The sequence below is a fragment of the Hippopotamus amphibius genome, chromosome 3 (assembly GCF_030028045.1).
Source record: "Hippopotamus amphibius kiboko isolate mHipAmp2 chromosome 3, mHipAmp2.hap2, whole genome shotgun sequence".
Lineage (NCBI taxonomy): Eukaryota > Metazoa > Chordata > Mammalia > Artiodactyla > Hippopotamidae > Hippopotamus > Hippopotamus amphibius.
This window is the reverse complement of record NC_080188.1, coordinates 71251402-71263423: the sequence shown is the minus strand read 5'-3', so window position 1 is coordinate 71263423 and position 12022 is coordinate 71251402. Positions and strand designations below refer to the sequence as shown.

The window sequence follows — 12022 nt, the reverse complement described above, 5'->3', positions numbered from 1 at the left end:
CGCTGCAGAGTTACTATTGGATTTTGGTGGATTATAGTAAGGAAATTCTGATGATTTAGCAAAAATGTTAGGTTCTAAAAACCTATGTGCTTAATTGCTAGTTTATTTCTGAAGGCAAGATACTTTGGAAGCACAAGTGCCGATAAAAATAAACCTTTGAAAGAAGGTGACAGAGCATTGCTAGTTATGTGGTTTTTAAACTTTTGTTGGTTATTTTGTGCTGTTAAGGGAAATTTCTATGAAGAATTAATGCAATGAGGAGAAACTAACTTCCTTACCTATTATTTCTGATATTTATGTGCTTGACTTTTTAATTGTGAATGGAGCTGCCAGAAAGAGAGATTGTTGAAATTATTTTGAGAACCGCTCACTTCCACCTAAACTATAATATATAGCCATAGAAGAAAGTACCATGTCTCTGAATAATGTAACTGTTGGCAACCTGAGCAGAATCAGTACAAAAACCATCTGAAGTAAATAAAATATTTGGTCCATAGGTGTTGTTTTATTGTTACATGAGTGATTTTTTCAATTTATGTTGTGTATTATGTTTTTCCTGCAAAGGCTGTGAATACTTGAAAACTCCTCTTTAGGACCTTACTCTTTAAGGAGCTGTATAGTCTAGTGTAAGAGAAAAATATAAGTAAATAAGTTAAAATTATGTTGGATAATAGTAACTGTGTACAGAACAAAATATTTAAAAAGAGCAGCCTCCAGTTTAGACTAAAGGAAGGGCTGTATTTTTTTTTTTTTTTTTTTTTTTTTTAAGACATTTAAGCAGAAAGTGGACCCTGCAGTATAGGCAGGGTCCTGTGGGTAATGAAGAATATTCCAAGTAGGGGAAAGAAATAGTAGGAGAAAAAGGAGATGTGAAGCATACTTATTTTTTATGCAATAGAGAGTATTCTGGAGAAGAGGTGGAAGATAAGACTAACTAGATTGGTGGAAATCAGATCATTAAAGCACAGGAGTTTGAACTTTAATCTTGAAAGCTGTTCTGGATTTCAAGCTGGAGAGTAACTTTTATCTCGAAAAGACCACTTCAGGATTAGGCCGAGACATAAAGCAGGAATACCAGTAGTAAACCATTGTCATACTTATACAAAAGCTAGTAAGATCTTGAACTAAAGCAGTGGGTATAAAGGAGAAGAGTCTGGTTCAGGAGACTTCAAGGATCTTTGAGATTTGGTAACTACTATGAGGAGATTGGAAAGAATCAATGATGAAATCCTAGTTTGTGGCTTTACTATTGTGGTTTGAGTTTTTGACGCATGAGACATCCAAGTAGAGATATTGAATAGACATTTGAATGTGTCCTGGAATGAATAACTGCACTAGAGATAAGTTCCAGAGTTACCAAAATAAGTGTGGGACAGGAGATAGAAGCAAAAGATGGATCCGTAGGAATACCCAGTATATTATAGTTGACTTAGGGGGAAGCATACAGACACTGAGGGAGGAGCAACTTGGACTAATTCAAGCAAAACCAGGATAGAAGTTTTCTAAAGAAGAGATCCAGTATGTAGTCTGGATTTCTAAGGTTGGGTCAATTTGCTGATCAGTGTATTCCTTTTGTTTTTCTTGCTGTATTTGTTTGCTGTCAATTTATGGTAAATTCGATATAGAGCCTCAATTTTTTAGATGACATAGTTTGGTTACTTTTAGATCATGTATGGTTTTTATCAGTTTTTCCTCTTTTATTTATTGGAATTTTAGTGTTAATTTGTAACATTGAAATATTTCATTCTGTAAGTTCTTTTTTTGAACAAGTGAAATGAAATTTCCCTTTGCCTAAATCTTGTTAGACTGCCTTTAAGAAACAGCCAGGTGTGGTGCTTGATTATATGAAACTTGAATGAAAGCTTTAACAGAACTTTTAGAATTGGGTTTAATGAAAACTTAATGTTTAGGATTACTGTTATATTGTTAACTGTACTCAGTACAAATATGTATCTTCAGTATGAGCCTATTTTATAAAAGTGTGTGCTATTTGAAGTATCTGTTTCCAGTTAATGTAGCCATATCATTTAACAATGATATGTTAGTCTTATAAGTTCAGATCATTTTCTGGTGCCTTGCTTTGATTTTATTTTTCTATACTTCTCAGATGCTGTTTTGCAGTCTTTTTTTTTTGGCTGCGTTGGGTCTTTGTTGCTGCACATGGGCTTTCTCTAGTTGTGGCAAGCGGGGGCTACTCTTCATCATGGTGTGCAGGCTCCTCATTGCGGTGGCTTCTCTTGCATAGCACGGGTCTAGGTGCATGGGCTTCGGTAGTTGCAGCACATGAGCTCAATAGTTGTGGCTCATGGGCTTAGTTGCTCTGTGGCATTTGGGCATAACAAGGCTCATATTAGCAGTGTATACATGCTCAGTCGAGTGGAGAGGAATGGGTGTTTGTAATAACTCAATTACTGCAAATTTTCAAACACATCTTCAGGTTGGCTCTTTGCATATCCTTTTTTTTTTTTTTTTTTTTTTTTAACTTCGACCTTAAAATCCTTCATTAGGTCATCATCTTTTGTCATCATTCTTTGGTCCGAGTCGATCAGTGGTCTTCAGAAGACCTGCGTTTGAATCCTAGTTCTATCATGTACCAATTGTATACTTCACTAAGTTACTTTAAGTCCTTTTCTAAGCACTCATAATATGGGAACAGTGATATCTTTTTCTTGGTATTGGTTAAATGTAAAATACTAGCAAGTTTCTTCCAAATGTTACTTCATACTAACATTTATAATATTTATTTACTGAGGAGTTCTTCGTACTCAAATTTTAGTGAGCAAAACAGCTAAGGAGAAAAAATACTGCTTTAGCTTGAAACTATATTTTCTGTTGAAATGGACAAAACAAACATCCCACAGTTTTCCAGATCTAGTAATCCTGTGTATTGATTTGCTGTAGAGAATTCAGTACTTTGCTTTTTAAGAAAAGACTTCATGGTTTTAAATGAGAATTTTGAGGAGCCAATTGGGAACTAAGCTTTCTTTCAAAACCTATTTTGTTTCTGTTCTACTTCTCCTATTGAAGGGAGTTGTTATGTTACCTACAAGAGCTAACTTTTTGGTTTGCCAGTGACCAGACTAGCCTGTTGAGATACAAAGCCATTTGTGTATAAATGACTATCATCAGAAGAAGTTTTCTACACATAAATATAAGCTTTTATTTTCAAGTTATAATTTGATATGCTATTATGTAGACTTTATTGCTATGTGTACTTTGTGAGAATTGGGCTCTAGACCCTTGTTTCTGGATGATTTCTTCTAAAATTCTTTGACTTTTGTAGAATAGAATCTAAGTAAGTTAGGGTTTATTGTTCTATACTAAATAATGTGATTTTTCATTAATATGAACTTCATTGTGTAATTCAGACTGTAGCAGTGTAAATAGGTAATTTTGCTTCATATTAAAGAAGTGCTTAGAAAACAAATGTTACATGAATTATTTATCAATAATATTTTATGTAGCAGAGTTAAGCATATTTTTCTTTTCACAGAATGACAGCCCATATCAAGGCGGTGTATTCTTTTTGACAATTCATTTTCCTACAGACTACCCCTTCAAACCACCTAAGGCAAGTATTTCCCCCTGAAATCTGTGAGTATAGATTTGTGTTTTATTCCAGAGGAATAGAGCATTCTTAGAAGTTAGGGTTCTGCAGAAGTTAAGGCTAAATTGATATGAATGTTTAGTGAATAAGAATAATTGAGGCTGAATGTATATATTGAGTTGAGTCACTGATGTTGAATGCTGACGCTTAACCTTTAGTTAAAAGAGCAGTTAAACCTGGATTTGAACTTTGTAAATGGAGGTAAGAATTGCCTTATCTTTAATGTTGCAAGGCTCAAATGTAACATGTGAAAGCTTTTTTTTTTCTTTTTTTCCCCTTTATTGTGCTTACATAGATTTGGATTATTAACCTTAATGTCTTACAATACTGGGCTTCCAGATATTCAACTTCAGTATGCATTTTCACATGTTGCTAAAAATTATACTATATTTGTGTTGGGATTTAGACAGACTAGTACGTTTTGGGCTTTGAGTTTGCATACATAACAGTAAATTTATCAAAACTTAAGAGTTTAATTCACTGGGGTGACTGGTTTATAGGTATTAGAAGCATATATGGTCCTTAATTTTTCAGAGCCATTAAGGTGAATTCAATCTGTATTAACAACCACGGAAGATAATATGTATATATAACATTGGCACTTCACTAAAACTGTCTTCACAGTTATGTTATAGGTACAATATGACAGTTATTTTAGACAAAATACCATTGTGATATTCAAATTTGTGTTGTATATACAGTGGAAATGGAGGCTCAAATACATACCTTTGTAAATTGATACCTTAAATGAGCTGGTCTGTATGTTTTGGTTTACATTTGGAAGTTTCTTATTTTTTAGTGAATGTTAAATGCCCTTCAAATTGCTCCTTGATAGTAATGATATGATAGGACCAAGTTAACCTTCAGAACAACCCACTGTATCATTGATAATAAAATTTTTGCCCCAAAGTTATATTTTCTATTTTAATTAAAAAGGGGGCCGCTGAGGGATCATGGTCAGAATATAAAAAAGTTTCTGTAATATTTGGTCCTTTTATGTGTATAAATTAGGTTTTAGCTGTTTGATTTTTTAGAATTTTAACAGTATTTTAAGTCTCGCTAAAGTCTTCTGCCAAAGTTTAGGGTGCTTGTTTTTATTTGGGAAAAATACATAAAGTTTTTTTTTTGTATTTATTTTAGGTTGCATTTACAACAAGAATTTATCATCCAAATATTAACAGTAATGGCAGCATTTGTCTCGATATTCTAAGATCACAGTGGTCTCCTGCTTTAACTATTTCTAAAGGTAAAATAGTTTTAGAGAAATAGTCGAGAGGCTGATTTTCTAATAGTTAAAGGAGGTTTATTTTTGAGGCTACTTGAGTATAATGCCAACTTTTTGATGAAGGTGGGGAAGGGAAGAAGTTACATCAGTTTTGCTCTTTTGCAGGATGGATTTAAAGAGATTTTGGGGAAGAATTTAATGTTCAAATGGGGGGGGCATTATTTGCAAATAACAGTAGCAATGTTTATTTTAATAGATTTCTGTAGTAAGTTTTTCAGTCCCAAGCCACCTGCACATCTCACTCACTTGTTGCCTTTTAGCTAAAGTTGAATACCTAAAGTTAATAATAGAGCTTTTGAAACTTAAGGTTTCTTATAGGAAGATTCTGATTTTTCTTTCCTGTGTTTATTATTTTTTAGGTGAAAACCCTTTTTGAGAAAACCTTTAGTTAGGTGTTGTGTGATCATGGTAGGTTGTTCCTACCTAGTAGTCTAAAATGTATAGTCTTGGGAAAGGTCTCTAGATAAGTTCTGCTCTTTTAGTTTAATAGGGATTCATTATGTGACATCTTTAATAGGTCATCCAGTCTCTGTGTCAGTATCCCAGATGGAGATGGAGTATCTCTCCATCTCTTTCTCTTTTGAATGACTGGTGGCTTTTATGTCACTTTTACCCCACAAAAAAAATCACCTACCACAAAACTACTTAATGGGAAGGAAGTCTGCCTTTTAGTAATTTTCTGTTTTTGGTATTGGCTTAATTAGCATTCCTTAGTACACAAAATTAGTTTTTAATGTTGCTGGTTATGACATATTTCAGATATTTGAGGATAGCCAACTCGAAGCAGTCTCATTTTCTGGCTGAATACTTAGTGAAACATTCCCCACATTGTTTCTTGAAATAGTTAATAGTGTTTTGCAAAGTTTTATTTTTGTGAGTGTGGTAAATGCAAAGTGAAACAGGTTTTGTTTGTTCATTTGTTTAAGGTAGGACATCGTAAAGCCTTTCATATGCTTGTACAGTGCATTTGAATCTCCTTAAAGGGGCTGGGTAGTGTTCCCAAAATTTTATTTGATTGGGAACACGTTTTGGGGGGAGAAAGAAAAACTGTTTGGGTGACTGCTGCTGTAATTCTTTCAAGTGCGGCATAATTTTAGGCTTATCTTTCACCATCTTGGATACAGTCAAGCTTCTTTTCAGATCAGGCTCTCTTAACACCAGATACCTGGTATTAAGAAGGCGTTAATACTAGGTTCCAGGTTTTGGATGGATTTTTTTGTTTAACCATCATTGGAAATGCATTGTAATACTGAACACTTTTTCTGTAAACGTGGGTTTAGGTTTATATCTGCCCCCACACTTGGGTTTAAAATTATATTTGCTATAATTTTTTTTTATGGTATTGCTATTATCATCCAAGGATTGTCATAACTACTTTAAGCTTTTATATCTTAAGGTTTTATAAAACCTTGCACAGTGTCTGGTACATAACAGATATTCAAAATGAATTAGATACATGTTCCATGATGCTTGGCATCTTTTAAATTGATATTTTGAACAGATCAGGTTAAGAGCTAGAGTTGAAGGCCCACTTAGTAATAGAGAGATCTTGATGGTATTAAGTTTAACTAATACTGTTAGGATATTGTCTCTACCTTATAAATTCAGGGAGTCAACACATATTGTCAGTGGGGCAGTTGGGAGTTTTTTTGAAACTCCCCCGAGAGCGATAGAATGTGGATTTTTTTTTTTTATCATGCAAAACAGCTAAGAATAATACTGCACAGATGTTCCCCAGATGTTCTTATTCAAGGTTCCCCCACCTCAGCACCTCCCCTCCCCCGAGTACAAAAAAACTCCACTTACTTAAATTCTTACATCACTATTTTAAAAGGTAATATAGCGAATTCCCTGGTGGTCCAGTGGTTAAGACTCTGTGCTTCTGCTGCAGGGGGCACAGGTTTGATCCCTGGTTGGGTAACTAAGATCCCACATGCCACGCAGCATGGCAAAAAAAAAAAAAAAGTAATATAAATTAATATGGCATCATTTGACTATCTCAAAACTCCTGAACTTGGCAGATTTTTATAGCTACTCAGTAAACTTGATGCCAACAAAGACCTAATTTTTGTGTTTCTTACCTACCAGGAACTTGTCTCCTATAAAGCAAAATCTCTGTAAAGCTTTGTCTTATGGAGATTAAGATATAAACTAATAAAACCCTTTTGAGGATTGTAGTTTATAATACATGTTTTTAAGTACTTTTATCCAAATTCCCGATGATGGGTAACAGACATTTATTTTTTTCCAGTTCTTTTATCCATTTGTTCACTGCTATGTGATCCAAACCCAGATGACCCCCTAGTGCCAGAGATTGCACGGATCTATAAAACAGACAGAGATAAGTAAGTATGTAGTAGTTTAAGAAAACAGTATAAAAAAGAGGCTTTTCTGAATGAGTTAGTTGTAAGTTGTGGCAATGCCAAGAAGACTTGATGCTTATTTCTGGTAATATGATAGTTGAAATGTACAGAAAGCTAGTTATTGAAATGTGATTGTTTCTTTTGTTAAGAATTACTACTAGGTTTTGGTTTCTGTGACAGTAAATAGCCCATCTAAAATGTTTTATTTGTCTAACATGTTCAAGGCTTTGTCACTCGTTTTGAGGAAGAAAGCTATTTTTTCTTCGCCCCAATTATGTATTTGAAAAAAATATTGGTACCAATGTAAAAATTTGGTCTAAATTTTTATATATTGAATTCTTTATGTACAGCTTTACCATTATAACTTTCGTATGTTATAATTAATGCTAAGTATACTTGTTCAATTAGGTACAATAGGTTAGCAAGAGAGTGGACAGAGAAATACGCTATGTTGTAGGGTAAGAGGATCTGCACTCTGGTGCGCTTATTCATGGTACTGCCAGCACTTGAGTGCTGCATGCGTTAAGGCACTGTATTAACTAACAAAAAGGTAACAGATGTGGCAGTTTTCTGAAAACTGTACATTTAACGTGCTTGATCTCTGTTTAGCGTGAAAGTATACCCAGTAGTCATTATTGCTTGAGAGTATTTTTGCATGACAAAGCAGTTATATATAGCACCAGTAAGAAATGAAAAATTTTAGTAGCTTTTTTAAACTACTACGGTATTTAAATTTAAACTTGTAAAATTGGTATATTTTAAACTTCAATACTCTATGGAATGTGGTAACTTAGTTAAAATTTTGCCACAAGATAATAATGAAAGGCGGAAACACTTCTAAGCCTCACCATCTGTACTAAATATTCATTACTGACAAGCATGCATTAGTGTCAGCTATACCTTGTGGCTCCCTGTATGCTAAATGAAACTTTTGTTTTAAAGTGCTGGCTTTTTGAGAGATATCTTTAAATGAAGTAACCATGAATTGGTAGAAAGAATTTTTATATGTTAAAGTTAGGAAAATGGTTGACCTATGCTTAGTTCTTGGTTTGAAATGAAGTTTTAATATTTTATAGAGGTCAAACTAAATACAAATCAAAGTTCTCCTGTGCCCTTTCTATATTCGTTTCTTAAGGTTATCACTGTATTTTTTGTTCGGGTAAGTAGCCTATGGTATGGTTGTAATACAAGGAGAAATTGATAGCATTTTATCAATATTAATGATCTTCCTCAGTAATAAATAACCTTGCTCATGTATGAATTACCTGTTGATCTTTTAAAACAAAGATGCCCCCAGTTGTACTCCTAGAGTTTCATTCATTAGGTCTCAAGTGGGGCTTGTTTAGTGCCAATCACCACACTTGAAAAGTAACACATGATTTTGATTAACACATAACACACCCACCTCCTCTTAAAAATTACTGCTCTTTTATTACCTTCCCCAATGTCTTAATCTTCTGCCTGTGCCGAAGTCTCAAAGGCATATTTTCTCTTTTGGTAATATTTAGAGTCAAGTAACTTCCTCTAGTCTAGCATTCATTTAAAAATGTTGTTTGTTGTTTGGCTTTAATGGAAACTTCTATAGGTGTACAGAAGGTGTGCGCTGTTCTGATAAAGGTCCATGATGAACTGTAAAAAAAAAAAAAAATTTAAATGTTAAAATTTGTTGGAATGGATACTAATTGTAGAGTTTCTAATAGAACATTAGCTCAGTGGTAGGAGAGAGAAAAGGTCTTTGATTTTTGTTAGCCATTTTATGTGTTTATTAAAGTGCCACTTTCAGTGTATTAGGGACATTGTATTGAAGCATCAGGTTCTCGTTTCCTACATTGCTTTGAGTACCTGTGCTTTTTCTTCCTTGTTGGCTTTATTCTAATCATATTCATTAAAGATGACTCCATGATGAGTCTCAGAGGTAAAATAAATTGTTTCTGTCCCTTTTAAGTATTAAGAATTGTTTTAACTTTTTAAATAACATCTTTTTTATTTACAGGTACAACAGAATATCTCGGGAATGGACTCAGAAGTATGCCATGTGATGCTACCTTAAAGTCAGAATAACCTGCATTATAGCTGGAATAAACTTTAAATTACTGTTCCTTTTTTGATTTTCTTATCCGGCTGCTCCCCTATCAGACCTCATCTTTTTTAATTTTATTTTTTGTTTACCTCCCTCCATTCATTCACATGCTCATCTGAGAAGACTTAAGTTCTTCCAGCTTTGGACAATAACTGCTTTTAGAAACTGTAAAGTAGTTACAAGAGAACAGTTGCCCAAGATTCAGAATTTTTTTAAAAATGGAGCATGTGTATTATGTGGCCAATGTCTTCACTCTAACTTGGTTATGAGACTAAAAACCATTCCTCACTGCTCTAACATGCTGAAGAATCATCTGAGGGGGAGGGAGATGGATGCTGAGTTGTCACATCAAAGGAAGCAGCATTATTCTAGCAGCATCCATCCTTGTTTAAGCCTTCCACTGTTAGAGATTTGAGGTTACATGATATACTTTATGCTCATAACTGATGTGGCTGGAGAATTGGTATTGAATTTATAGCATCAGCAGAACAGAAAATGTGATGTATTTTATGCATGTCAATAAAGGAATGACCTGTTCTTGTTCTACAGAGAATGGAAATTGGAAGTCAAACACCCTTTGTATTCCAAAATAGGGTCTCAAACATTTTGTAATTTTCATTTAAATTGTTAGGAGGCTTGGAGCTATTAGTTAATCTATCTTCCAATACACTGTTTAATATAGCACTGAATAAATGATGCAAGTTGTCAATGGATGAGTGATCAACTAATAGCTCTGCTAGTAATTGATTTATTTTTCTTCAATAAAGTTGCATAAACCAATGAGTTAGCTGCCTGGATTAATCAGTATGGGAAACAATCTTTTGTAAATGCAAAGCTGTTTTTTGTATATACTGTTGGGAATTTGCTTCATTGTTTGACATCAAATGATGATGTAAAGTTCTAGAGAGTGAATATTTTGCCATGTTCAGTTAAAAGTGTGCAGTCTGTTACAGGTTGACACATTGATTGACCTGATTTATGCAGAATTAATAAGCTATTCAGATAGTGTAGCTTTAGTATGCTGCACATGATACTGGCAGCCTGGGAGTTCATAGATGGACTTGGGACCCAGCAGTTTTGAAACGTGTATATGGAGTTTTGAGAAATTTATTTTCCAGGTGCAACCCCCATCTAACTAAATTTTTTCTTCACCTTGTACACTTGACAGCTGAAAAAACCATAACATGGGAGTAATAATGGGTCAAAATTTACAAAATAAAGTACTGTTTTGGTGTGGGAGTTGTCATGAGGCTATGTTGAAGTGACTTAACTGTGTGGGATGTTGAGGTTTTTTTAATGGATTGATTATCCATTAAAATGGATTTGTTCAGCCATTTACGTTAATGAGCATTTAAATGCAACAGATATTTCAGGTGACTTAACATGAATGAATAAAAGTCAATGCTATTGGATTATTTTTTGTTTGACAAGTGCTATCTGTGCCACTTATTTAACTTCTGTAGTAACGAGGGCATTATCATTCTTCACCCTTCCTAATTCTGACCTTATAGTTTTATTACTTTTTCCTAGTTACTTTGATTTGTCCATTGCTTTCTTAGTCCTGTATTCAATTTCTAGCACATCTGTGGCTTTTTTCCACTTCCACATTTTTGCACTGCTTACACTTATGTGCAATCTTATTCCTTGTCTGCACACAGATGTGGAAAGCTAGATATAAAATAAAAGTTAAAGCTTGATTTTTATAAACATTTTAATATGAGTTTGGACATGATTTATTGACTTAAGGTTTTTCTCTGAACTCAAAGTGAAATGCATGCCTTCCGAAGATGTTTGGCTTTGTTAACTCTGTAATAAGCATTTCATTGAGAAATATCAGTCCAGTTATACACTTTCCAATGTGTGAATTTTTCATCTTTTGCTTTAAAAATAACTCAAGGGTAGATGTCATACTGTTAAAACTGTTGGATTCAAAGTACAAATGAGAAATTAGTAGCATACCTCTCCACAAGGTAAGAAACTTTTTTTGGCTCTATTTTTAGAATAATTCTGAGATCCCTTCAAAATAATAGCTTTTATAGTAGACATATCATTTCCTGAAAGCCAACCACGAGTAAAACATACTTGTCAGGGCTGCCAGATTCCTAATTGGCTTTCAGAAAAGTTGACCTTTTTAGCCATAGACAACCCTTAAGTATTCATAGGGATGACTTCCTTAAACTATTGTTATAATGATTAGATGTGTCCAGTTCTCTGTATCTTTGACTTGATGCTTTCTATATTTCATACATCACTTCTAAGGGAATAAGCCATAAAGGCTTCTCCAGGTTTAAGAGAACAGTAAAGTACCTGGAAAACCAACATTTTTGAATGTATGAACACTGGACTTGAGATCATCTGCAATGAAACCTTCAAAAGAATCCAAGAATTTGTTGTTTTTTCCCCCATATACATTACTAGTGCCATGTGTAAGTGGTTATTAGCAGATTAAAAATTGATTTTGGTTTTTCCTGTTTCCTATATCTTTTAATGCATAACTCAGATTTTAAATACTTAAATTTCTCTTAACCTATGAGGATTATAGTCCAGTTGACCTGTTAATGATAAGTTATATTTTAAGTGACTCATTTTTATTCCTGGGCAGGTTTGCAATGTGATAATCAGATTTAGAAGAAAAAGATAACTTACTACTTTGCTTTCTTGTGTGGGTGTACTCACAATTTTTTAAG

At 33.8% G+C, this 12022-nt stretch overlaps 1 protein-coding gene across 5 annotated transcripts in view; it reads left to right on the top strand.

The window, feature by feature from the left end:
- Nucleotides 1-11047, top strand: part of UBE2D3 (ubiquitin conjugating enzyme E2 D3) — a 28028-nt gene extending 16981 nt beyond the window's left edge. For 3 of the 5 annotated variants that reach the window (XM_057726548.1, XM_057726546.1, XM_057726545.1), the window contains 4 exons: nt 3494-3571; nt 4748-4853; nt 7144-7237; nt 9249-11047. In XM_057726548.1, coding sequence (XP_057582531.1) covers nt 3494-3571; nt 4748-4853; nt 7144-7237; nt 9249-9294 — 324 coding nt within the window. In that variant the 3' untranslated portion in view covers nt 9295-11047. Of the gene's footprint in view, nt 1-3493; nt 3572-4747; nt 4854-7143; nt 7238-7663; nt 7714-9248 lie in introns of all 5 variants that reach the window. The other 2 variants (XM_057726547.1, XM_057726549.1) reach the window with 1 other exon arrangement.
- The last annotated feature ends 975 nt before the right edge of the window (nt 11048-12022 follow it).